This window comes from Triplophysa dalaica, chromosome 24, assembly GCF_015846415.1.
Source record: "Triplophysa dalaica isolate WHDGS20190420 chromosome 24, ASM1584641v1, whole genome shotgun sequence".
Classification (NCBI taxonomy): domain Eukaryota; kingdom Metazoa; phylum Chordata; class Actinopteri; order Cypriniformes; family Nemacheilidae; genus Triplophysa; species Triplophysa dalaica.
The window spans coordinates 15,377,871-15,402,432 of NC_079565.1; the positions used below are offsets into that span (position 1 = coordinate 15,377,871).

The 24,562-nt window shown below is 39.7% G+C and overlaps 6 protein-coding genes and 1 pseudogene across 6 annotated transcripts; 6 read left to right on the forward strand and 1 right to left on the reverse strand.

Moving 5' to 3' along the window:
- Positions 1 to 571: 571 nt before the first annotated feature.
- On the forward strand, positions 572 to 1,371 carry LOC130414339 (histone H3). The gene has a single exon (XM_056740195.1). It carries the CDS (start codon positions 579 to 581, stop codon positions 987 to 989), a length of 411 nt encoding a protein of 136 aa, XP_056596173.1. The 5' UTR covers positions 572 to 578; the 3' UTR covers positions 990 to 1,371.
- A 540-nt stretch (positions 1,372 to 1,911) lies between these two features.
- Positions 1,912 to 3,908, forward strand: LOC130414344 (histone H2B-like). The gene has a single exon (XM_056740199.1). The coding sequence runs from the start codon at positions 1,918 to 1,920 to the stop codon at positions 2,290 to 2,292; it is 375 nt and encodes a 124-aa protein (XP_056596177.1). The 5' UTR covers positions 1,912 to 1,917; the 3' UTR covers positions 2,293 to 3,908.
- Positions 3,909 to 9,065: 5,157 nt separating this feature from the next.
- On the reverse strand, positions 9,066 to 11,685 carry LOC130414735 (uncharacterized; annotated as a pseudogene).
- A 3,699-nt stretch (positions 11,686 to 15,384) lies between these two features.
- LOC130414334 (histone H1-like) lies at positions 15,385 to 16,577 on the forward strand. Its single transcript, XM_056740189.1, has one exon. The coding sequence runs from the start codon at positions 15,885 to 15,887 to the stop codon at positions 16,527 to 16,529; it is 645 nt and encodes a 214-aa protein (XP_056596167.1). The 5' UTR covers positions 15,385 to 15,884; the 3' UTR covers positions 16,530 to 16,577.
- Positions 16,578 to 17,045: 468 nt separating this feature from the next.
- On the forward strand, positions 17,046 to 17,450 carry LOC130414736 (histone H2A-like). Its single transcript, XM_056740721.1, has one exon. It carries the CDS (start codon positions 17,064 to 17,066, stop codon positions 17,448 to 17,450), a length of 387 nt encoding a protein of 128 aa, XP_056596699.1. The 5' UTR covers positions 17,046 to 17,063.
- An 896-nt stretch (positions 17,451 to 18,346) lies between these two features.
- On the forward strand, positions 18,347 to 22,104 carry LOC130414337 (histone H3-like). The gene is made up of 2 exons (XM_056740193.1): positions 18,347 to 18,704; positions 21,523 to 22,104. The coding sequence occupies exons 1-2, from the start codon at positions 18,376 to 18,378 to the stop codon at positions 21,848 to 21,850; spliced, it is 657 nt and encodes a 218-aa protein (XP_056596171.1). The 5' UTR covers positions 18,347 to 18,375; the 3' UTR covers positions 21,851 to 22,104.
- Positions 22,105 to 22,255: 151 nt separating this feature from the next.
- On the forward strand, positions 22,256 to 23,875 carry LOC130414346 (histone H2B). The gene has a single exon (XM_056740202.1). The coding sequence runs from the start codon at positions 22,706 to 22,708 to the stop codon at positions 23,078 to 23,080; it is 375 nt and encodes a 124-aa protein (XP_056596180.1). The 5' UTR covers positions 22,256 to 22,705; the 3' UTR covers positions 23,081 to 23,875.
- Positions 23,876 to 24,562: the final 687 nt, after the last annotated feature.

Genomic DNA, 24,562 nt, shown 5'->3' on the forward strand with positions numbered 1-24,562 from the left:
CTTGGAAAAAATGATTTACCTTCCACGGGTTTAATAAATTCTCACGTCGTCAGCATACATGCGGGGCTGAGCGACAAAACATAAGTCATCCCCACATTGGTAAAAAAAAAAAAAAGATAAAGGACACAAGTCGACAGAGCAGTTTCATCCTATTTCCCAACTCTGTATGTACAACACGCCAAGTGCATGCGCAGTTTCCTCTCTACCGCAACAATTTCATGTTTATTTGGTTATTGTAAGTAAAATTATTACACATGGGGTTTACCTACTCCCGATTGTTGCTATAAAATATGATTAACAATGACGCTGATTGACGAGAGATGGGATATAATGTTACATTCAAACAAAAGGTTTCCAGCGGGTAGACTGGAACCGGAAGCTATTGCACTTCGTTTGAAAAACGGGAAACGCACAGCCATTGGACAGTTGTGGACGTAGACGTCACACCTTATCCAATCACGTGCCAGTGCTCTGTTGACACCCTCTGAGCTCTAGTGCGACCAGCCTATATAAACTGCCAGCAGAGGGAAGTTATACAATCTATTCCGCTTTAACGGCGAAAAGCTGAAACTCCTGTTATGGCAAGAACTAAACAGACCGCTCGTAAGTCCACCGGTGGCAAAGCGCCGAGGAAGCAGCTCGCCACTAAAGCAGCCCGTAAGAGCGCTCCAGCAACCGGCGGCGTGAAGAAGCCTCATCGTTACAGGCCCGGTACCGTGGCGCTGAGAGAAATTCGCCGCTACCAGAAGTCCACAGAACTGCTGATCCGTAAGCTGCCTTTCCAGCGTCTGGTGAGAGAAATCGCTCAGGACTTCAAGACTGATCTGCGCTTCCAGAGCTCCGCTGTCATGGCCCTGCAGGAGGCCAGCGAGGCTTATTTGGTCGGCCTCTTTGAGGACACAAATCTGTGCGCTATCCACGCCAAGAGAGTCACCATCATGCCCAAAGACATTCAGCTGGCACGCCGCATCCGTGGAGAACGTGCTTAAACTCCTGCGTACCTCGCACACATCAACCTCAACGGCTCTTTTAAGAGCCAACACAAGTCCACTGATTGAGACATTTTCTAGTGTAATAGTTTTCTGTAGTAATAATTTAACATTGATACAAGGTTGTTCTGGACGCAAAATCATATCGGATATATACTAATATATTACTAATATATACTAAAGTACACGTTGGTTGAATCTTGAGACAAGTATTAACACAGCCACTACAAACCTGTCATCACGGATTTCCTCTGAATGGTCGTGAATGCCCAATCTTCTCTAGACATTGCAGCAGAGATGGCACCTTAATTATTTTACCTATTCGGTTTAGAAAGTGTATATTATAAACCCATTTATACTCTTTATCACTATCTGGATAACATCATGTTGGACGCTTTTATTCTTCGCTCTGGTGTCTAATAAATGAATGTAATGTGTTGGTTTGTCATTATTCACTACATGCACGGATGTGTGAATACATACAGCTTCACTAACAAACCACATTCTTTAATGACAAGTGTAGGCTACTCTTAACACATTGCTATCATATTGTACACAACGTCCTTTGTTGAATCCAACGTTTACATGTATTCACATGATAAACCCTTGAATGCAAAATAAAGAATAGAACAACACATAGTATCAAGATTTTAAAATTAAACGACCTTATTTGCTTAGTAAAAAGATTTTGAGTTGTATTGCAAAACAATAATTGAAATTTTGGCAATAGGCGTGGCTATTTTTAAAGAATTTGATTGGATCTTTTACGTGCCCCTTTATCCAATAAAACCAGTTATCGTTCGCTGTCGAACAAAGACAAGCAATCAGAATGTGAGACCAGTGTCTTTGTTAATTTGAATGGGCAGATAATAAATTCTGGTAATTTTACCCCAATTGCGTCACATTTGGAATATACTCGGAGTGGAACATGCCTGAACCAGCGAAGTCAGCGCCGAAGAAGGGCTCAAAGAAAGCCGTCGTTAAGACCGCCGTAAAGGGAGGAAAGAAGCGAAGAAAGTCCAGGAAGGAGAGCTACGCTATCTACGTGTACAAAGTCCTAAAGCAGGTTCATCTCGACACCGGCATTTCTTCTAAGGCCATGGGCATCATGAACTCTTTCGTCAACGACATCTTTGAGCGCATCGGAGGTGAGTCTGCTCGTCTCGCTCACTACAACAAGCGCTCCACCATCACATCCAGAGAGATCCAGACCGCCGTTCGTCTATTGTTGCCCGGTGAGTTGGCCAAGCACGCCGTGTCTGAGGGAACAAAAGCCGTCACGAAGTACACCAGCTCCAAGTAAACTCCCGCTCGAAGATATAACACCCAAAGGCTCTTTTAAGAGCCACCCAATTTTCTCTTTAAAAGATTTTCCCACATTGATTTTGCACTGATTGTTGGATTCGGTGTCTTAAATATGTTACGACCATGATTTACACGGGTTTTAATATAAAATTAATTGGTCACATGTGGTGACAATCGAGGAAATTCATGAAATAGCCCAAACCGGAGCCACACCGATGTTCACGGGTAGAACTCGAGTGTTGCCCACATTTTAGTTTAGATATGATCAAGTCAATCGCTGTGGATCAATGTGTTTACATTAAAGGAGAACGTAGAAAGTTAAACTGTTCGGTTTGTAGGGGTCAGTCTTGCACCTTGCACATGTAGATTCCATTTTCTTTTTTTTCTTCGTTGCCAAGGCGTTGGTTTATACCAGATTAACATATCACTGGAAGTATACAATGACAAGTTTTGTATGTGGAGTCCAGTTCAAACTTGCGTTAGAAGTTTATGATTGTCACACATTTCCTAACATAATTACATTACTTTCATTAACTTAGCCCTTCAGACAAAGCAAACACTGATTTATCTAAAGGTTATAAATACTTTGGAGATTTCAAAAAAAAAAAAACTTAAAAAACTAAAGGAAGCAACAATATAGAAATATTGTTTGTCTATTAGATTTCTTATTTTTAAAGGTTGTCACCACAATCTATAAACATACTTTCAAATCCACACAGTTTACCATGTTTTAGTGAAGGTTTTATACATGTGGATTTTCTTGGTAACCACAAAATTTATTCACCTGCACATATTTATACTTTATATTTTCCCTAATTAAAAGCAGAACATTACTCTTCTACTGATAATTGACCCATAGGTAAGTGATGAAAAAAGGGAAAGTGATGTGAGGATAAAATTATCATTAATGTCTTTTACATTAAGTGCTTGCTATGCTAGTATGTTTATGAGGCTATATGTAGTGAAATCAAACAAATCTCATTCTTACTGTTTTATTTAGCTTGCTTATCAACTAGCATAGCATAGAACTATGTGGTTAGCTAGTGCTTGTAAAAAAAAAAAGCTAGCCATAGCACTTACTGAATGTTTGTTCTAGTTGGGGTCGTAAAGGGGACCAAATTCGAAGGGCGGACTTCCGTTTCTAATGTAAATGGCAATAAATTAATTTCTTGTCACTAAATTGTTTTTTTCAAAGCACACTTTTAGGATGTTGGGCCATTGGCTGTCCCAACAGAGGGAATGGACGTGAGGTCACTTTACCACGTAAACACCCCTTGAGCACGCCGGAGCGCGCCCTCCTGGGTGGCAAAACAGTCATGAAAATGACTGCTCATGATATCAGGAAACGCAAATGCGCGCAACATTTCAGTGTCCAGGAACCTTTGATTCCTATGCAAGTTGAAGAGAAGTCGTAAGGATCAACATCTAGTCCCTCTATTCAAAAATTCAATTTAAGATATATTTCTTTTAAGGGGTCATTTGACTAGTCTAAAAGGAATATTATTGTTTGCTTTAGATGTTATAAAATGTGTATACATGATTTAAGGATAAAAAACGCTGTATTTTAATTAAATTAAATTAAAAAAATTAAAATTAAATTAATTTTCCACATACCGTACATGTTTGTATCTCCTCTTTGCTCCGCCTCTCTGAAACGCGCTGATATTTTACAAAGCTCATTGCTCTGAAAAGCGAGGTGTGCTATAATTGTCTATGTAGTGCGTAGTGATTGGTCGAGAACTGCACGGAAATGTAACGCCTCTAACAGTATTCGGAACATCAGATTTACAAGACTGCCCACCTTACTTGCACATACATTTGGGTGGTCTTAGTCAAATCATACCACAAAGTGACGTACATGCATGGTGGTGTGGATACACAAGGCCTTTCAGGCAGGTCGAGGTACGCATTCGCTTTTAGATAGAATGCATCTTTTGTTCTGAGACTTACATTTTTGCAATTTTACGTGTCTAATACATGCATGGGCAACTTATAACACACCAAAGACACAGAAAAGCACTTAATTCCACCATGTGACCCCATTTACTTGATGTTATAAAGTATTTATCACGCTTCCAAAATAAAATAACAGCAGGACAGGAGACAACATCTATTTGAGTGGGCTGCGTTCTTTGAAGGCTGAATCTTTAGACCGAAAGGTTGCTCCAGTGCACCCCACCTTATTTCCACGGGTTATAAAGGATGGAATTAATGTATACTTCACAGCTTTGGCTATCCCGAAATTCATTGCGTGCCTGTAACGGCATGTTGTTTTTCAATAATCATTAAAAACTTTAGTTAAATAAAAGTATGTAATTCACAAAAACGGTCCATTTCAGTGTTTTAATATTATATATGATGTTGTTCATTAACATTATTGGTGCATTATTGTGTTTAAAATGTATAAGGTTGGTTAACTTAATACACTGTAGGGCTGTTTTAATCTACATATACGTGTCATATTCTCTAAAATAAAATAATATATTTCTGGCTCTGTATTTGCTTAAAAAAGTCAAACGTCTCTAATGTGTCCTGCTGTCACCACGCCACATGAGCAGCAGGTGAAGCAATTTCGAAATCCTTTGCGAGGCTAGGGCGTCTCATTTCAGTTCGGTTCATGGACTTTTGAGGCTGCGTGGTTTGAAGAGCAAGTCCTCGTTTTAAAGTCAGTGACCATAGAAGGTTGCAGCCCCGAATTGGTACACAGCTATTTGCTGCATCTGAAAAAAAGGCAGCTCGCTTGTTGCCCCGCTGCCTCAGGAGGCAATGATTTTAGAGACAGCGTTTAAGCAATGAAGGCAGCTCCCAGAAACACATTCAGACAGCCTTCAGAGGCAGCAAACCAGAATTCTGTTTGAAATATAAACAAGGGCACATTTGTCCATGTTGAAAAAACAGTATATGCTGGTTTGGTTTGTTTTGTTGCCGGTTTGTGTGGGTATAAGCTGGTCATGTGCTGGTTTAAGATGGCCCTTAGCTGGTCCATAGCTGGTTTAAACTGGTTAATCCAGCATCAAAACATACAGAAATAATTTCCATTTTTGGGTGAACTACCACTAGTTTAGGGAATGGCTTAGGAGGATACAGAATATCATTAGACACAAAGAACAAAAGACATGCTGACAAAATATAGTGTGTGTTCTTAAAGACTGGATCGACCTATGGTCACAAAATGACAGGCTACCTTTCAACAGTTGGGGTATATGCAGGGGAAGGCAGAATTGGACGTGTTCTGTGAGTAGCCCATGCACCATACCATGAAGAACGGCGTCAGGTATCTTTTTAAGTAGTCCTACATTTGAATGATTATTTTAGAACAATTAGGATTATGTATGCCATGAACATGTCTGCCTAATGCCTATGCTTCATCTGTAGGGTATCCGTAACTTTAACCCAATTCCATATAATGCAGAGTATATGGGACACAAGTTACACATGGACACAATGCTTTTTTGAGGTGTTCTCCAGCATATACATGCTCTTCTACTTTGCTGCATTGCAGGTCCTGTATTCACAAAAAAATCTTAAAGGTAAAAGTAACTCCTAATTCGGTGATTTCCAAAAAAGTTATTCAAATAATATGCATGTCAATACTAATTGTAGGATTCAAAAATTATTTCTCTAGGAGTATTTCAGAAAGGGTTTTACTATTAAAATCAGCTCCAAATCTGTGAAAAGCTAGGGGTAGTCAGAAGAACTCCTAAATCACTAAGACCAACTCACAAAAAATCTTATTATCAGTCATAATTGTTCTAGTTGGTTCGTTAAAAAACTGCATAAATAGTTTGCATTTTGGCTATTTGAGGTGCAGATATGTATGAGGCTGACAAATAGCTGAATACAGGCCCAGGACTTTTACTTTTGATGGACTATTTCAGCATTCTGGTACTGGTGCTTTTATGTAAAGAGTCTGATTACTTCATCCTCCATGGCATTACTTTACTTACCAGATTTCAGTCAACTTTACCCATGTCTACCCATGTCTACCCATGTGTACCCAAGTCACACAGTGGAAAGGATGTGGCCAGAAATCAACAACTGCGTAAATTACCCACTAAAGGAAGCCCTGGTACAGCTACAAGATCAGGAAGCAATAGATATGATGGACAACCTCGTGAGGTTCTGCACATCCAATCTGACCTGTCAGATGTTCTAGATTGGCATTAACAGATTTGAGAATTCAAGGAATGCTCACAGGATTCCAGGTATGCTACACATCCCATATAATGTATTCACTGTAACTGGTTGTTTAAATGTTTTAACATGTTTTAGTTGTTAAAGGAAAGGGAATACCAAATGACCTCACATGGTCTGGAACAAAAGAAAAATCACAACAGATCTTCTACCAGATGCGACAGTAGCAGCTGACATGTATCACAGGGATATGTGATCATCCCTTACCAGAATATCTTCATTCGGAAGTGACCCCTTTCTGTCTGAGGTTGACAGAGTGAGAGCAGAACAGCAGTTTGCACAATATTACCCACTTCTTTCAGTTGTTTTTGATAGTGCTGTGAATTACAACTATGGTCCATTCAAGGACGCTTTGAGCTGCCTAATTGATGTAACAAGAAGATGTTCCTCAATGTGCATTATATAATGAGAATGCTGTGTTAATGCAACTATAAATGTCAACTGTCCATCTTACTACTAATAAAATAAATTACATTCTAATGCTGTTGTTTACTTACATCATGTCCATATTACACAGTATACACGGAACTCTTTTAAGGGAAAAAATATTTTTGCCAAATTTGGGAAACAAAATAGACAAAATGTAAACAAACTGGAAAATAATTTTTTAATGACAGCAGCAAATACATTTTAAACTAATTTGGCATTCCACAGAAGAGCCTGACATAACATGTTTGCCACATTTTCTAACTTTTTTTTCTTAGTTAGCAGAGAACAATACCATGGACAACAACAACACATTTTATTGTTTTAATACATTTTATACATTTATTATTATAACTTTAAAGTCCATGTGATCTTGTAACAACAATACAATGTAAAACAACATTTTGGCTTAGACATCACAAAACATTGAAAAGGCTTTTTGGCGATAATAACTTCAGCAAGAATAAATGTAATCTCTTTGTGCTAGTTCTTTAACTACATGTATTATTTCAGAAAGGCCAGTCACCCTGTGAGTCTTTTTGGAAAAATCATCCTCTCGACACTTCAGGCACAGTTATAAGTTCTGCATCCACAAAGTATAGTGCAGGATCTACATCCCACTAAGCTCTCATAGCATGCTGCATATACAGGATCTTCCATAAATTCTGTCAGAAAGGAAATAAATTATACAGTTCTGAAAGCGCAAGACACAACAGCTGAACTTGATATAAAAGTTAAATTGATGTAAGTTTTTTAAAAAGCTGTGCTCAGATTAACAGCTATTTTAGAAAGACTAAATCAAGATCTTTCTTTCTAGATGTTCCAGTCACAAACATCAATGTCATTCCCTAAGTGCTATCACTATATCATGGTTAACACACATACTGGTAAAAAAGTATAGCTTACACTTAAGTCACTGTAAGACAGGACAAAAGCGCATGTCAAATGTAAACGTAAATAATCATTTATCTATTCAAGGACAAAACAAACCTCTGCAAACCAGACAAGTGAAGGCAGCTCTCACATTCCTGGACTGTTCTTCAGTCAGTGCTAATGTGGTCTTCCTGTTTTGATGGACAATGTCAGAGAGTTCCTGTATGGCAGAAGTCACTTCAGTTAAACCCTGAGCAGCCAAAACAACCTCCTCAATTTTATCAAATACACTTTCCAGACCACCCTCATCATTATGTAAGAATAATAGCATGCAGTCCTACATACATACAATAAACTCACAGTTATTCATTAGATTATTCAAATTGTTTTTGAACTATGTAGTAATAACTGTTAGTGTCTCAAGTTTATTGTTTTAAAAACTTTGTTAGAGCTATTATTTTTTCTTACAGAATGCTTAGTATGAATCATCCACCCTGAGTTTATTAGTAACAATATTTATAAAATGGTCAGTTCTGGTCCTTGATTCTGAATGGCTGAGGCAAATTCTAAACCGTTATAAAGTTCCCGGATTTATACAAGCTGACTGCATTACATAGCCTTAATAACACTTCATTTACTTTATTTTATGAAACCTTGCTACACATATGGAAAAACCTTTTTATAAAAGCAATAAGCCCGCAAAGCAGGGGGTTACAATGCGTTTTGTAACAGCAAAGGGGGTTTTAATGACTTCGTTTAGCATCGTCCCACAACGCCCTTAGCTGTTATAAAATTCACTGTAACGCACTGCTTCGCAGGCTTATTGCTTTATTCAGTTAATAGTGACACACTCAAGTGATTTAGTCTATACTCATAAGGTCTCCATAGTAGTACTTGGTTATGGTTTTATTTACTTCTTTTATTTTGCAGGATGGCTCTGCACCGTCACAGTCAATATGTGTGCGTGTGAACCAGAAACGTGCACTCTGCTAAGGTATGGGCTCCGGTCAGCAAAAAATTGAAAAAATTATTATTGTAAAAATTCCTTTTAATAGGCAGAAACCTTGAGCAGAACCATGGCTCAGCTCATCAACAGCTATCTGCCTTGACTGGTTGGGGTGAAGGGACAGATAGAGATGCAATGGCCCAGCAATATATAAAAACTCACATGTATTATTCTTTTATTCTTTAGTTACATTTTTTTCCCCACTTCAAATAGAGCCAAATGGTCTGTCGAAACACAAGTGGAGAAACACAACCACTGTTTATATCACTTACTTATTTCAAATGAAATATCTCTTCAGCAGCTTTCAAAATGTCATCCAATTGGTTCCTTCCATAAAAGGATGGCTTCTTGAGGGTAAGGTTGTTAGGCAGTCCAGCAACGTTTATGGTCATCCCCTGATTCACCAGGGACTGGTAGGGGAGCCTTCCAGTACCTCCGGCCTCCTCTAAATGTCATGGGCAAACTCATGCATGCACACGTTACACAATATAACACAGTTGGACAACTGTTACTGTCCTCTCCTGGTGATACATAGTGTACAGGCAGCAAACAGTCATTTTGGTGAGGTCTCATGATATTTTGGTTGATAGGCACATTAGATAAATCATTTACTGATTTGATAATAATGCTATGGATTTAATAAAAGTATATTAGGTTCTCCAGATAAACATTTTATTTACATCAGTCTTAAAAAGTGTTTGAATATATGCTTACTATATTTTTCATTGAACAGATCTTACACTTTTCTCAACAGCACATTGACTTGATCTTTGGTACTGGGTGTTGCGGCGGAGGAGCTTGCTACAAATGTAATAACAGACAACAATTAATTTAATAAAACTTCTGCGGATTTTCATATAAACAATATTACCTTTGAAATGCAGTGCAAAATTGTTCACTGTGTCCGTAGAGTCAAGGAAATTAGAGGCTCCTTCGCTGCTCAGTTCGTACACTTCTAAGCTGGACTTTCCACACCCAAATCCTCAAGCTTGGACACCTTTAAAATTTTTAGATTAATAAGACAACCACAAATTATGATTATACACAAAATAGTCAAAACCTCATTTAAAAATCCAACACACACTGAAAAAACAACTCTAATCAGCGCTAGGCAATATATCTAAACAATGTTGCGAGAGGAGGTGAATAAGGGTTCAGGGACATTAGCTGTTTACATGGAACATCCAACTAATAATTTGATTAATGCTTCTACTGACTTCCTTGATCTGAGATGACATGCCCAACCAGTAGATATTTAGTTTGTGGGGGTGGTATGAGTCTGTGACAAGCTCATGTCAGAATATTTGATGCTGATAGCCTTGTAAGCAAAACTCAGCAGAAATATTTATTTGGGATAAATTCCTTTAAAATTTGAAAAAACAATCCAATCGTCTGTCACGATGTTCTGCTCATATCACAATAGCTGCCTATCACACTTGCATCTAATACTATAATAATACACCTAATGCCTAGCAAATTATGCTTCTTTCCAAACCTCTAACTTCAGCTCCTTCAGATGCATTTTAATTCTGAGATCCCTCACCTCAGGGCTAAGGTCCTCTGCCTGCGCATGTGCTTTCAGTGCTGCTGCCTCTTCACAGTATGTCTGCTTCTCCTCTTTCCCTAATGTGGGACCACCTGCCCTTAATATCGTTCATTGTGCCTGAGAAAAAAAAATAGACGCAAAGAAAATGCAACACTTTAATGTAAATTCATACGGAGACAATCGGTCCAACACACTGGTTAACTTGGGTAGTGAAATCCATTTCTCTGTAACATCTTTGTAAAAAGAAGTTAAAGTAATAAGTAGATAACCTGATTACTCTTTTCAATACACACAGCAGTCTTAGACTGATGAATGCAACTTGCATACGTGAAGTACTTGCCAATCTTGAAAACCTGTTTCCTGACCCTTGTAAACCACTGATGTAAACAGGGATTTGTAGAACGATAAACCATTTAGTACAACAATTAAGGGTGTGTTCACATATGTAGTTCGGTTTGTTTGGTCCGGACCAAAAAATAAATAATTAAATATTCCTGGTTTTGTTTAGCGTTCACACAATCAGCTCAATGGTATAGAGGTGAGGTCACAGCTTCGTGGTCTGGGTCTGCTTGTTTGATGTGCACCAGGGTTGGGGTGGCAGCGTTCACACTTACACAAATAAACTGCACCAAACGAAAAATCGCACCAGAGTTAGTTTTAATCGAACCAAACATGGCATATGTGAGCACACCATAAAATAATCCTTTAATTGTCTCACACCTTTGTTTCTGAGAAAGTCCCTACAAAAAAGATTGTATGCTGACAGCTCTCGGATGTGAACTTTGGCCTTCGATGACAGGGTTTCAGACAAAGCTTTAAACAACCTTTTGTAATTACCGATCCAGTTCTAAAAGAGAAAAACAGAAAATAACTAGAGTATTACACCACTTAAACTGAAAGTTAACAAAACTAGAGTAAACCTTACTTCTATGACACTGGTGTCCAAACCAGTAGCTGATGCAACTCTTGGTATTAAGGCTGAGCCAACACTTGCCATTACCTCTTTAAAAAAGGATTTTAAGGTTTCCCTTTGTTCGGCATTAATGTGTGTTCTCTCTTGTTGAATAACAACAAATAAAGAAAAAGAATGTCAGTAATAAATCAGTAATAAAAAAAATGAGGGTAGGTGTGGATTTCGCAGATCATGCCAATTGTTCTCAGACACTTGCCTAATGCTTATAGATTAGCAACAGAAAGACTTACCTCTCTGGGCCATCTTCAACCTAAAACATAAACAGAGAGAAACTTTCACAAGAAAGATTTGTGAATGGGTCATATCTATGAACAGCTTGGCCAGAAAACCTAATTTTGGATAGTTCAACATAGACAAGGAGCATGTGTGGTAAAAAAAACTTAACACAGAATTCCTTGCCAGAAACCTGCTGAAAATGAATGCTGTAAAGGTAGAAAGAAAGGTTAAGAGATATTATATATTAACCTTACACAGGGAGGTAGATAAGTAGACAGACTTTGGATTTTATTTTTCCAATTTCAATGTTGAGGACAGCAATAAATGTTTAAGGTTTTGAGGGATATGTATTTGGTGCCTCTGATTGACAGGTAGACATACCAAACAGCCATAAAAAAAGGGTTTTGGAATATTTGATTCAATACGAGTATGATATAGCTTCAATATATGCGATAAGCCATACTGTCTTACAGTATGGTCTGTCAGCAGCAGTGTCCTTGTGCTCAACAAGAGAGCACTCTCCACTTTACCCGGACATTCTGTGCATTACATTTCCCATAAGCCTTTGGACTCATTAGTCAGTATTGAATTCACCGGTGTCTTGTTATCTATTGCACATCTGCTTATTTAAACCCCATCATTTCATTCACTCATGGGAAAGTCTTGTTTTGTGTTACACTGCATTTCTGAACACTCTTCTATTGGATTATTGTGTTTTGATCAACGTTTTGGAACCTCTGCCGCCTGTCTCGACTCATGCTTGTGACCTCGTTTATGCCTGCCCTGACCATTGCCTGTTGTGTATGTGGAATAAAGCTGTATATAGATCCACACCTGTCAAGCCTCACAGCAGTTTGTGATACTTACAGTACGGAACAGGTGTTTACAGGCAAATTTTGCGTTTAACTCACGTTAGTAAACAAACAAAACTTCACATGTAAAAACATGCGTACGTTAATTAGTGAAGTTTATGCTAACGTAAAGCATGTAACTAGTATAACGTAGGCTACTAAGAAATTTATATTATGTCATGTCAACCCACATGTCACGCCAATTAAAACACATTTTCTGCATTTGTTTCACTTCTTGACAAATAAGTTACAGTTTAAGTACCCAGTTTATCATTTAAATGGTCTAACCTGAAAGTGAGTGAAATATGATGCGGGAGTGAAAATATCAAGCGGGAAAAAGTGTAACATCACCACGTTATCGAGTAGACGTTCAATCACCGATGAGCTGGATTCCTCTGGGACTGCATCTGGAGTGTTCTCTTGTATTTGAAACGGTGGTAAGCCATTTGGATGTATGATAACAGCCTTCTGAGCCTACCAGTAGGCGCAGCAGGCCCCATCTGGCTAATATGAATCAGCTGATATCCACTGACAACGGCCATTCAATCGACTGATAACATTCGAAGCGGGTGGAATAACACTACGGCATTTTTTTGGATCAATAACAAGATTGTATAGCACGTTCGCCTCACACCTCCAGGGTTGGGGGTTCGATTCCCGCTTCCGACTTGTGTGTGTGGAGTTTGCATGTTCTCCCCGTGCCTCGGGGGTTTCCTCAGGGTACTCCGGTTTCCTCCCCTGGTCCAAAGACATGCATGGTAGGTTGATTGGCATCTCTGGAAAAATTGTCCGTAGGGTGTGAGTGCGTGAGTGAATGAATGAGTGTGTGTGCCCTGCGATGGGTTGGCACTCCATCCAGGGTGTATCCTGCCTTGATGCCCGATGACTCCTGAGATAGGCACAGGCTCCCCGTGACCCGAGGTAGTTCGGATAAGCGGTAGAAAATGGAATGGAAAAAAAAAAAACAAGATTGTAAAATCTATCAGATTGCTCAGAGAGTTACCCGTCAGAAGATGAGATGCTGGATACATATGAGCCCTGAGACCCTGCAGAGGACAAGCAGGTTAAGAAGATGAATAGATGAATGTCTTGTCTGAAGTGACACAGCGTCACCTGCTGCTGGATTGATTAAGGTCTTGTGGATTATAAATAATTACTATCACATTTTGTTATTGTGTGGGGTAACAAATGATGTCTAATTTAAAAATCTGAAAGTATTTTATTGCCAGGTATGTTTCCACAGGCGAGGGATTTGTTAAGGTGTCACAAGCTACGGCACAAAAGAATGACAGCGACAGACAAGACTGATAATAAAATAATAAAACATAGGAAAGTAATCAGGAAGATACAGAAAATGCTTTAAGAAGAATTTATTTAAAAAAAGATACACGATATACAAAATATACAATATATGGTATTTGTGTGTACAGGTATCTTATGTACTAAATGTGAGGATATGTAATTATGTTGAAAAAACAATATATAAAGTGTTTGTTGTGAGATGGATTACTTGAGGGAAAAACTTTTTTTTTGTGCCTGACCGTTCTGGTGCTCACTAGGGCCGACCAGACGACAACTGTTCAAAGATGAAGAGATGTCTAGGATGATTTTAACAGCCCCTTTGCTCACTCTGAGTGAATGCAGATCCCTGAGGAGGCCAATGATTCGTTCTGCAGTCCGCTGTAGTCTCCTGAGGTCTGATTCTGTAGCAGAGCTGAAATGAATCAAATCTTGATGGTCATTAAAATGGAATTCGTCCATAGACTTGGTTGGCACAGCTTGGAATGCCCACAAAAACTTCATATCCATTTGTGCCGTTTGTAAAAAACAATCATCTACTGTCAATGGGCGAGACCTCGGCACAGGTGCATGATCTTTGCTCTTTGTAATGTTTACGGCTGATTTTTACTTGGTGCAGTGTCGAAAATTGGCCATTTGATGTTCTGAATCTCGAATAAGTCTAAAAACCCTGATCTGAAGTTGTATATACTGTGAAAAAAAGAGATTGGTGTAGTCCTGTACACCTGAACCGCAACCTTTCTAAAATGCTTAACGTGGGAAAAAAAAAAACCTTGACCTCCTCATTGACCATCTAATTACCATATTTACAATGAAACCTCATGCTGTTAATATAAGATCACTGTAGTTATTCCATATAACTATTCAGCAAACTCTTTGAATCAGTTATTGTCCTGTATGTCTTGCATTTACAAATTAAATGGCATTATTGTTGTTCACAAACTGTATCGTTCCCCGCTAAACTTGATAAAAATATGTTTTACTGCTTTAACTAAATTTATTTTATTTAAATTGAATTTAATAAGTTAAAGAGTTAAAATAAGTTAAAATCCAATGTTGCCGTGATTAGTTGATCATTTCATTTTTACAGGGTATCCACAGAGACCATTTATTAAACATAGACAAACATTTGTTTTCATTGTTGTTGGGTTTTCTGTACTACACTGGATGGTGCAACCGTGAAGCCCAGGGCCTCCTCTGGCTCATGGATGTTAAGGGCCCCTGAGCACTGGCCCGGTCAGTTATCGCTCCCTGAGTAAGAGCTGTGTGTATCAAAGTTTTCACGGGATGGATATCAGCAAGAATTAGATAAAAAAATTGGTTTCTACATGTAACAATGACTGAATTTATGAAACATACTTGGACGGGCATCAGAGTAACTTAGTTTTAGTATTATTTGCCGTACTTCAGCATATATATTGTCAAATTAAATCTGACTTGAAAAGCAGGATGATATAAAAATAGGGATGACAAAAATAGGCTATCAAATGATGGAGTATGCAAATAGTCAGAAACTAAGAGATTACACAGCCTGAGGTGACAATAATTTCTTTTGATTTAGGCTGTTTTCAATCTTAAATGAGTGATTGATTCAACGTATTCTGTTTTTAAGGTTTCAAAGTTATAAAGGAGCGATTTCGTGGAATGACTCCGATGAGATCGGTCGTCAGTCACAGAGACGGAAAGTGACTATATGGCGCGTGTGCTTCAATATGGCCAAAATAACTCCTTTAAATGAGACTTCACGAGACCCCCAGTAATGTTTTAATAATTCAAGTGATTTTACATGTGCCTGTTAAACACACAGAAGACGCGCGAAAGCTTTTCACAAAATATTCAACCAAAAATAAAAAGGAAATCCTACACGGATTTATCCAGTGGCTGACGCTACTCGCAGATTTGACCATAAAATGCCAAATTTAACGTGTAATCGCCGAGTTTTTTTAGCTTTAAGATACAGCTTTTGACCTCTGTTTTGTCTTCATATTGTTTCTATCGCACAAACGGGGTTTAGGAGTCGGGTTCTGTTGTAAATGTTCGAGAAGAAAACACACGAGTCGACGACTCGGGCAGGAACATAGACACGGAACTGGCCGGTTGAGTCTGTACGGTTCTCATGTGTTCTATAACAGTGCAGCGCCGCTCTCGGTCGCTTCTCATTCCTGCTCTGCTACAGATCTTGTGACGCTACTCATCCGAAAGAAAAATGGCAGAAACCGCTCCAGCTGCTGCCGCCGCCTCGCCGGCCAAAGTGCCCAAGAAGAAATCTGCTGTTAAAGCTAAGAAAACCGGCCCGAGCGTGGGCGAACTAATCGTCAAAGCAGTGTCGGCTTCCAAGGAGAGGAGCGGCGTGTCTCTCGCCGCCCTGAAGAAAGCTCTCGCTGCCGGTGGTTACGACGTGGAGAAGAACAACTCCCGCGTGAAGATCGCTGTCAAGAGTCTGGTGACTAAAGGCACTCTGGTCCAGACCAAAGGAACCGGGGCTTCAGGATCTTTCAAACTCAACACAAAACAAGTCGAGACAAAGAAGCCAGCGAAGAAAGCCGCTCCTAAAGCAAAGAAGCCCGCAGCCAAGAAGCCCGCTTCTGCTGCTGCAAAGAAGCCGAAGACTGCAGCGCCAAAGAAGACCGCCGCAAAGAAATCTCCAAAGAAGGTCAAGAAACCTGCCGCCACCGCCGCTAAAAAGGCAACGAAGAGCCCCAAGAAGGTGAAGAAGCCAGCGGCCCCCAAGAAAGCAGCCAAGAGTCCGAAGAAAGCAGCTAAAAGCCCCAAGAAGGTCAAGGCTGCCAAACCCAAGACGACAAAGCCTAAAGCGGCTAAGCCTAAGAGGGCCGCCCCGAAGAAGAGGTAAATTCCTTCTCCAGACTTTCCATTTAAAAAAAGGCTCTTTTAAGAGCCACCCACCAGCCCACTAAAGAGCAGTGTTTCAGAGATATGTTTATGTTATCATGGTTGTGTTCTTAACAAATAAATACGCTGAGAAATCTGTTTAAAATTACGTTCATAGGTTATAATCGTCAGTATTGTTTAATTCATTATCCTCGAAACATCTTACGTTGTGTTGTCAGCATGAATGTTTGCTTTTGTTCACAATATTGTTTTCCGAAGAACGTGCCTCAAAAACCCACAAATAGAAGATTTAATGTAAACTTCTGCGCTATAAAGTGGCGAAGGAGACATTATCAAAAACTAAAACAATGTGGGGAGAGGGAAGAAATGGGCGGGCTTTGGCGTTTGGAGGGAAGTTCAGTGATTGGTTTAAACTTTTCACAGATGCCAACCAATAGGCGAACGAAAAGTACGTATAAATGCTGGAAAGCAAAGGGTCCTTGTCAAATTTCTTTCGTTTGACTATTATCGTGAGCACTTCTCAATTTGTGCAACAATGAGTGGAAGAGGTAAAACCGGCGGCAAATCAAGAGCGAAGGCCAAGACTCGGTCATCCAGAGCGGGTCTTCAGTTTCCCGTTGGCCGTGTTCACAGGCTTCTTCGCAAGGGTAACTACGCTCATCGCGTCGGTGCCGGAGCTCCAGTGTACCTCGCCGCTGTTCTCGAGTATCTCACCGCTGAGATCCTGGAGTTGGCTGGAAACGCCGCTCGGGACAACAAGAAGAGTCGAATCATTCCCCGCCATCTGCAGCTGGCCGTGCGTAACGACGAGGAGTTGAACAGACTTCTGGGCCGCGTGACCATTGCTCAGGGTGGTGTGTTGCCCAACATCCAGGCGGTTTTGCTGCCCAAGAAAACCGACAAACCCGCTAAGGCCAAGTAAACGACTTTTTCCTCCTAATCATTGTAAAAGGCTCTTTTAAGAGCCACCCACTCGAACCAGAAGAGAGCGATTTTATTCTTTAAGCGACTGATGCAGTTTAACACAATCTATAAACATTCTGTCTTTAAGTAACGGTACCATGAACGTTCACGATTTTGAGTTTGCCCCCACACGTGTCCGGGAGCTTCAGAATGAGTGAAATCTTGTTCATTTGGTCATTGTTGAGCTCTAAACGATCGTAAGGGAAATGTTTACATCGGTGTGGCAGATGAGTGTCAATGACACGGATTTCGACATCTGTATGTAATATATATTTTTTTTATGTTAGTTCCCCTTACATTTCATTCACGCACTTACGCAAATAAACAAGAGCCAATGTGACCCTGGATCACAAAACCAGTCTTAAGTAGCACGGGAACATTAGTAAAAGACAATAATACATTTTATAGGTCAAATTATCGTTTTTCTTTTATGCCAAAAATCATTAGGATTAAGTAAATATCGTGTCCCATGAACAACTCATGCATCAATATCTTAAATTTTAATATGTAAAAATCTAATTTTCTTATAAATTTACCCATAAAACTGGTTTTGTTATCCAGGGTCACAAATGTGTTTCCCCGTATTTCCAATAATCATCATGGGTCCATTTCAAGAAAATAAAATACTTCCGTGAGGTGCTTTAATGTGGAAATCTAAACAAAGAGTTTCGAGCGGGAACCGGAAGCTGCTGGTTTTGTTTGAAAAACGGGAAACGCACAGTCATTGGCCAGTTGTGGACGTAGGTGTCACACCTTATCCAATCACGTGCCAGTGCTCTGTTGACACCCTCTGAGCTCTAGTGCGACCAGCCTATATAAACTGCCAGCAGAGGGAAGTTATACATTCGATTCCGCTTTAACGGCGAAAAGCTGAAACTCCAGTTATGGCAAGAACTAAGCAGACCGCTCGTAAGTCCACCGGTGGCAAAGCGCCGAGAAAGCAGCTCGCCACTAAAGCAGCCCGTAAGAGCGCTCCAGCCACCGGCGGGGTGAAGAAGCCTCATCGTTACAGGCCCGGTACCGTGGCGTTGAGAGAAATCCGCCGCTACCAGAAATCCACAGAGCTGCTGATTCGTAAGCTGCCTTTCCAGCGTCTGGTGAGAGAAATCGCTCAGGACTTCAAGACTGATCTGCGCTTCCAGAGCTCCGCCGTCATGGCCCTGCAGGAGGCCAGCGAGGCTTATTTGGTCGGTCTCTTTGAAGACACAAATCTGTGCGCTATCCACGCCAAGAGAGTCACCATCATGCCCAAAGACATCCAGCTGGCACGCCGCATTCGTGGAGAACGCGCTTAAACTCCTGAGCTCAAACTCCGCCACTTCAACCCCAAAGGCTCTTTTAAGAGCCACTTCAATTGCACTGATCGAGACTGTTTCCCTTGTAGTCTTTTCCTGTAGTAACCGTTTTAATTTCGATGTGTTTATATACAAATCTAGACTGTCGTTTCTTTAAACTAGTGGTGTTCTTAACAGCGTTGAACCATTGCAGCACTTTTTTTTTTTTAACGTAAAATACACGTTTAAATAATCTCGAGCAAAGCGTCCACTATAACCTTTATCTGGTGGTTTACCGCCAACTTTGTTAGCGTGTGTGTATAGCACTCTCTTTTCTTTTGTTTAATGGCGGATGACAAACAAGCTTTTGGTGTATATCCGCCACCTACTGGGATGGAGTGTGAAGTGCAAGGAGGAAGTGGACAATACTACAGACTTAATAATCTTAAAAAAAAGATTTTCAACCTTTGATTCTGTGTAACAAACGTGACTCTCTCAGAAACCTTAATGAAACGGGTTATATTTTAGATTATTTCTGTGGACTCTGAAATAATTCTTTAATTGTTAGTTTGACTTTCAATTCTTTGAGTTCTTTGACTAATTGAGCTCTCTCACTACTATATGCCTCACAATGTATTAACACATGCTCCACTGTTTTCACCCCACAGTGCTCACACCCGCTTGTCTCTCTTTTCTCTATCATGTGCAAATCTTGGTTTAGTCTGGTGTGCCCAATACATAGATATAATAGGGTCATCTCTTCTGGTTCCATATTTACTCCTTCACTCCCTACTTTGTCTTGGATACTAAAGAGGCGTCTTCCCTTTATATCCTTATTCCATTTCTCTTGCCATATTTTTAAAAAATGCTTTCTTTATTATACACTTCACTCACTAATGGCATCTTGTAATCAACTTCATTCTTTTTCAATCCCTCCATTGCCATTTTATCCACCGTCTCATTCCCTTCCACCCCTACGTGATTTAATATATGAATCTAGCGGATTAATTCTGTGTAGGATCTGTTATATGTCATATAGGATGTCTTGTCTAGCATCTGATTTACCACTTTTTAAACTGCACAATAAGAAAAAGAATCAGAGCATATGACAACATTTTTGATATTTGATTCTTCCACCCACATCATTGCCATTAATATTGCCACTAGTTCTGTTGTAAATACTGAAACATCATTGGAGAGCCTTTAACAATGTTATGACACATATGAGGTATACAGTTGAAAGAAAAAGTATGTGAACCCTTTGGGTTTACTTGGATTTCTTCATAAATTGGTCATAAAATGTGTTCTGATCTTCATCTAAGTCACAACTACAGAGAAACACAGTCTGCTTAAACTAATACCGCACAAACATTATACGTTTTCATGTTTTTATTGAACATAACATGTAAACATTCATAGTGCAGGGTGGAAAAAGTATCAAAGTAAAAAGTAAAGTCCCTTACTTCTTTAAACAAATCTTTACTTAACCTTTTACAGGGATTATAATAATTTATTATCCTTATAATAACTATCTGCTTTGACCTCTACCACTGACTCGAGTTCTTCATTTACACTTATCTCCCAAAATGTCACACCTTGCTTGACAAAAGTTATCACTCCACCTCCATTACCTTTACCTCTATCCTTACACACTACTGAATATCCCTGCACCACAAAGTTTAAATTAGACTTCAACAATGTCTCCTGCACACGTATTACATGTGGTTTAACCTCAAGATCATTAACATGTGTTTTTAATTCCTACCCATTAGAGATTAAGCTTCTTGCATTCCACTGCAATATTATCATTACCATTGTGATTCTCCAGTACATGTCTGCCTGTTGTTAATTCACTCAAATAGTTTCTCATTGACCGGATCTACTGTCATTCCCTCAATTTTTAGATATTTATCTGCTGCTCTAATTATAATCTTAATTCTTTCCGTCCTCCTATCTGTCTGAGCCGAACAATTCACTACCTCTGCAATGAAAGTGACAAATGCCAGTTTATCTGAAATTATTACACATTCCTTCGGTTTGCTTCTTTCATATTTTCTTTCCTGATCCTTGGATTATTAACTCTCTCCTCTGTTACATTATCTGTCTCCTTAACTCGCTTAATTGCCTCTGCATATGATATTCCTTCTGATATCTTCACATTTTGCACCATGCAGCATTATTGCACACCTGACATCCTCCTTCCCCGGCACTATGCTCTCCATATAGCACTCTCATCTTTATTATTTGTATTTATTGTTTGCTTTATTCTGTGGTCCAGACAAATCACATTGGTGAGATATGTCATGTGATCAAATCATTGACTGATGATCAACATGTGTGTATTTTGTTTAATCAATAGAAAGTAATGAATGGACTTGTTACCGGTATACGATACACAGCCTATCTTGAGTATTACTTGAGCACTCTGCTAACAGTTAAACTAATGCCTGTTCGGGAAACCGCCTCGTAGTGTCAGCACGAATTTCATTTGGGTTCACTTAAGTTTAAAACAGATTTAAAATGAGTGAATAATCTTCCCTTGTAATAGCAGTAATGAGGTCGTACCTTAATTATTTACAGATTCAAAGAAAACTGCACTCTTGACGTTCTCGCGAGAGTCTCGCAACGAGCGCTACGGTCCCCGTGTAAAAAAGAAAGTTGTTTGCTCCGCCTTTATCTCTTCGTTTCTCCACTAGGTCCTGTAGACAAATATAAATTGCTGTTTCACAACGCAAATCTGCATTCGCTGTTCTGTAGGCGTTCAGAAGAAATCATGTCAGGAAGAGGCAAAGGAGGAAAAGGACTCGGCAAAGGAGGCGCTAAGCGTCACCGTAAAGTGCTGCGCGATAACATCCAGGGAATCACCAAACCGGCCATCCGTCGTCTCGCTCGTCGTGGAGGCGTCAAGCGTATCTCTGGTCTGATCTACGAGGAGACTCGCGGTGTGTTGAAGGTGTTTCTGGAGAACGTCATCCGTGATGCCGTCACTTACACGGAACACGCCAAGAGGAAGACCGTTACTGCCATGGACGTCGTCTACGCTCTGAAACGACAGGGACGCACTCTGTACGGGTTCGGAGGTTAAGCGACACCAATTCGACCAAATCAAACGGCTCTTTTAAGAGCCACCCATAATCTCACGTGAAGAGTCGATGTCCTATCAACGGTTTCTGATCTGTGTCGTTACTTGTATCACATGTGACCAAGATTTAAGTTTTTTCCTTCGAATTATGATTTTTAAATCCGCCGATGCAGATTATCGAGTTTTATTGTTTAATTGTTCGTAATCTCAACCCTTGTTAATAAAAACACAATTAGACCACATTTAGTGGGATCTGACTAGCCTTGTAAAATGCTTTCATTCGTAAGTCGCTCTGGTCAAAAGCGTCTACTACACGTAATGCGTTTACATTTCTCATTATTTCACCATATGCACGGATGTATGTGGGACTACATGCAGATTCTATAACAAACTCTAATCTTTAATGACAAGCTTACTGTTAGCAGTAATTTTGATAAAGATTGCATGCAACGTTTCCTTGCATTCACTTGATAAATGCTTCAAAGGAAAATAAAGATCAGAACAACACCAGCAAAGTATCAACATTTAAAATTAAACGATTCGTTGCCTTCGTAGTTTAGTAAAAAGCTCATCAGTTGTATTGCAAAACGATAAATGGAAAAAGTGCGGGAAACCAAGACACCGGACGCCAAGGGGTGTGTTCTAAAATGAGGCGATGGGTGTGGCTACTGATTTAAAGACTTTGAATGGCTCTTTAAGGTGTCCGCTTATCCAATGAAATCGATTATCGTTCGTGGGCGTACCGAGACAAGCAATCAGAATGTGAGATCATGCTCTTTGTTAATTTGCATGGGGAGATAATAAATACTGGATGTCTAACACCGTTTCATTCATGCATTCGTGACTTCTGAGTAAATCATGCCTGAACCAGCGAAGTCAGCGCCCAAGAAGGGCTCAAAGAAAGCCGTTGTCAAGACCGCTGTAAAGGGAGGAAAGAAGCGTAGAAAGTCCAGGAAGGAGAGCTACGCCATCTACGTGTACAAAGTCCTGAAGCAGGTTCATCCCGACACCGGCATTTCTTCTAAGGCCATGGGCATCATGAACTCTTTCGTCAACGACATCTTTGAGCGCATCGCCGGTGAGTCTTCTCGTCTCGCTCACTACAACAAGCGCTCCACCATCACATCCAGAGAGATCCAGACCGCCGTTCGTCTCCTGCTGCCCGGTGAGCTGGCCAAGCACGCCGTATCTGAGGGAACTAAGGCCGTCACAAAGTACACCAGCTCCAAGTAAACTCCCGCTTGTAGCTGTTAACACCCCAAAGGCTCTTTTAAGAGCCGCCCACTCTCTCGGTAAAGCGCTTCCATTAAAGTGAAACCTGGTCTCTAATTGCGTGTTTTAGTTCAACTTTCACATAACCAGAATGTGAATTTTCAGTGGGTTGCTGTTTGACGCTCAGGTTGTTGATGCCGGCTGCGGCGCGCGTTTGCCTACATAAATATTGCCTTTTAGAAGTTGCTAAGCGGTCATGTTTGTTAAAATGTTTTGTATTTTGGCATGGCTATTTTGACGAGGCAGGCGAGGTCGCGTTCACTTATCTTAGTTTTAGTGTGGGACTTAGGCCTATGCATAACTGCATTATGCGAGTGATTTTTATTTATTTTTACGAATAATAAATAACTCCGTTAACTCTTAGCCTTAATCATGCGTGCGTGTTGATCTTTCTCTAACAGATTACTCGGATCATTAGAATCAAGTCAGTTAGAGATAACAAAAGTTGACTCAAAACATGGCGCGTCAGCGTTTAGAAACTATGCCGCCTGAAGCCGCAGGCATCAGATGCTCTTCAATATTAGCTACTTTTATATCCAGATTAAAAACAATTAGTCGTGCATTTGTCTTTTTCCTTCAGTTGCACACTTGATTTCCTATTTACTGTTATTTTCAATTCTTAAGTATGTGTGATTTAAAAGAATTAACGCTTTTTGAAGATTTCTTTTGCATCATGTATCCTTTTTTTGTATTTTTTATATAAATCACCGTTACCTGTTTGAAATGTGATATATAAATAAACTTGCTTTGCCTGTATGTATTGAATCATTTAATGGACGCCAATTGACACCAAAAATTGACAACAACATTTACCATTACCTCTCAATTTGATTGAAAATAGATGCCTTTACGATCTGATGTGTGATGGGCAAAAAGAGGCAAAGGGGAGATTCGAAATCGGTCTCTTGCTTAAAGTATTCGATAAGCGCTGTTACGCGACACCCCACAAGAATGAATGCGCAAACAAAGTCGTTTTTCATCGTAACTTCAGCCAACATGGCGGGCTCAGTGTAAATAAACACTCTGTTCATTTAATCCCTAAGATTACCAGTTACGCTGCATTTGTTAAAGTGTATTACTTGTAAAGAAGGAATTGTTAAGCAACTTAAAGTATTTACCATTACAATGACTGATTGCCGCCTCAATGTAAAATTTATATTATTGTTGTTGTTATTCGTGCCCTTAACAGACAATTACAAGACAAGGAAGTTTAGTTTTATAAACTTTTTTGTCGCAGCACCACACAGAACATCACACACGAGCTTGAGGTTTAGAAGAAGTTTACTTAGTTTTTGACCTTTCATGACAAGAACAATCAAAATTTGAATTTGTCAGCATCATAACTCCAGTCTTCACTTTCGCATGATCCTTCAGAAATTGTTTTAATATAGGAGTTATTAATAATGGCTCATATTATCAATTTTGAAAATCCATTTTTCATAT

Coding starts and splice junctions, on each gene's coding strand:
- LOC130414339 (XM_056740195.1), top strand. CDS start 579: ATGGCAAGAACTAAACAGACCGCTCGTAAGTCCACCGGTGGCAAAGCG.
- LOC130414344 (XM_056740199.1), top strand. CDS start 1,918: ATGCCTGAACCAGCGAAGTCAGCGCCGAAGAAGGGCTCAAAGAAAGCC.
- LOC130414334 (XM_056740189.1), top strand. CDS start 15,885: ATGGCAGAAACCGCTCCAGCTGCTGCCGCCGCCTCGCCGGCCAAAGTG.
- LOC130414736 (XM_056740721.1), top strand. CDS start 17,064: ATGAGTGGAAGAGGTAAAACCGGCGGCAAATCAAGAGCGAAGGCCAAG.
- LOC130414337 (XM_056740193.1), top strand. CDS start 18,376: ATGGCAAGAACTAAGCAGACCGCTCGTAAGTCCACCGGTGGCAAAGCG. Junction 18,705..21,522: donor CTCTTTGAAGACACAAATCT/GTGCGCTATCCA, acceptor GCTGTTCTGTAG/GCGTTCAGAAGAAATCATGT.
- LOC130414346 (XM_056740202.1), top strand. CDS start 22,706: ATGCCTGAACCAGCGAAGTCAGCGCCCAAGAAGGGCTCAAAGAAAGCC.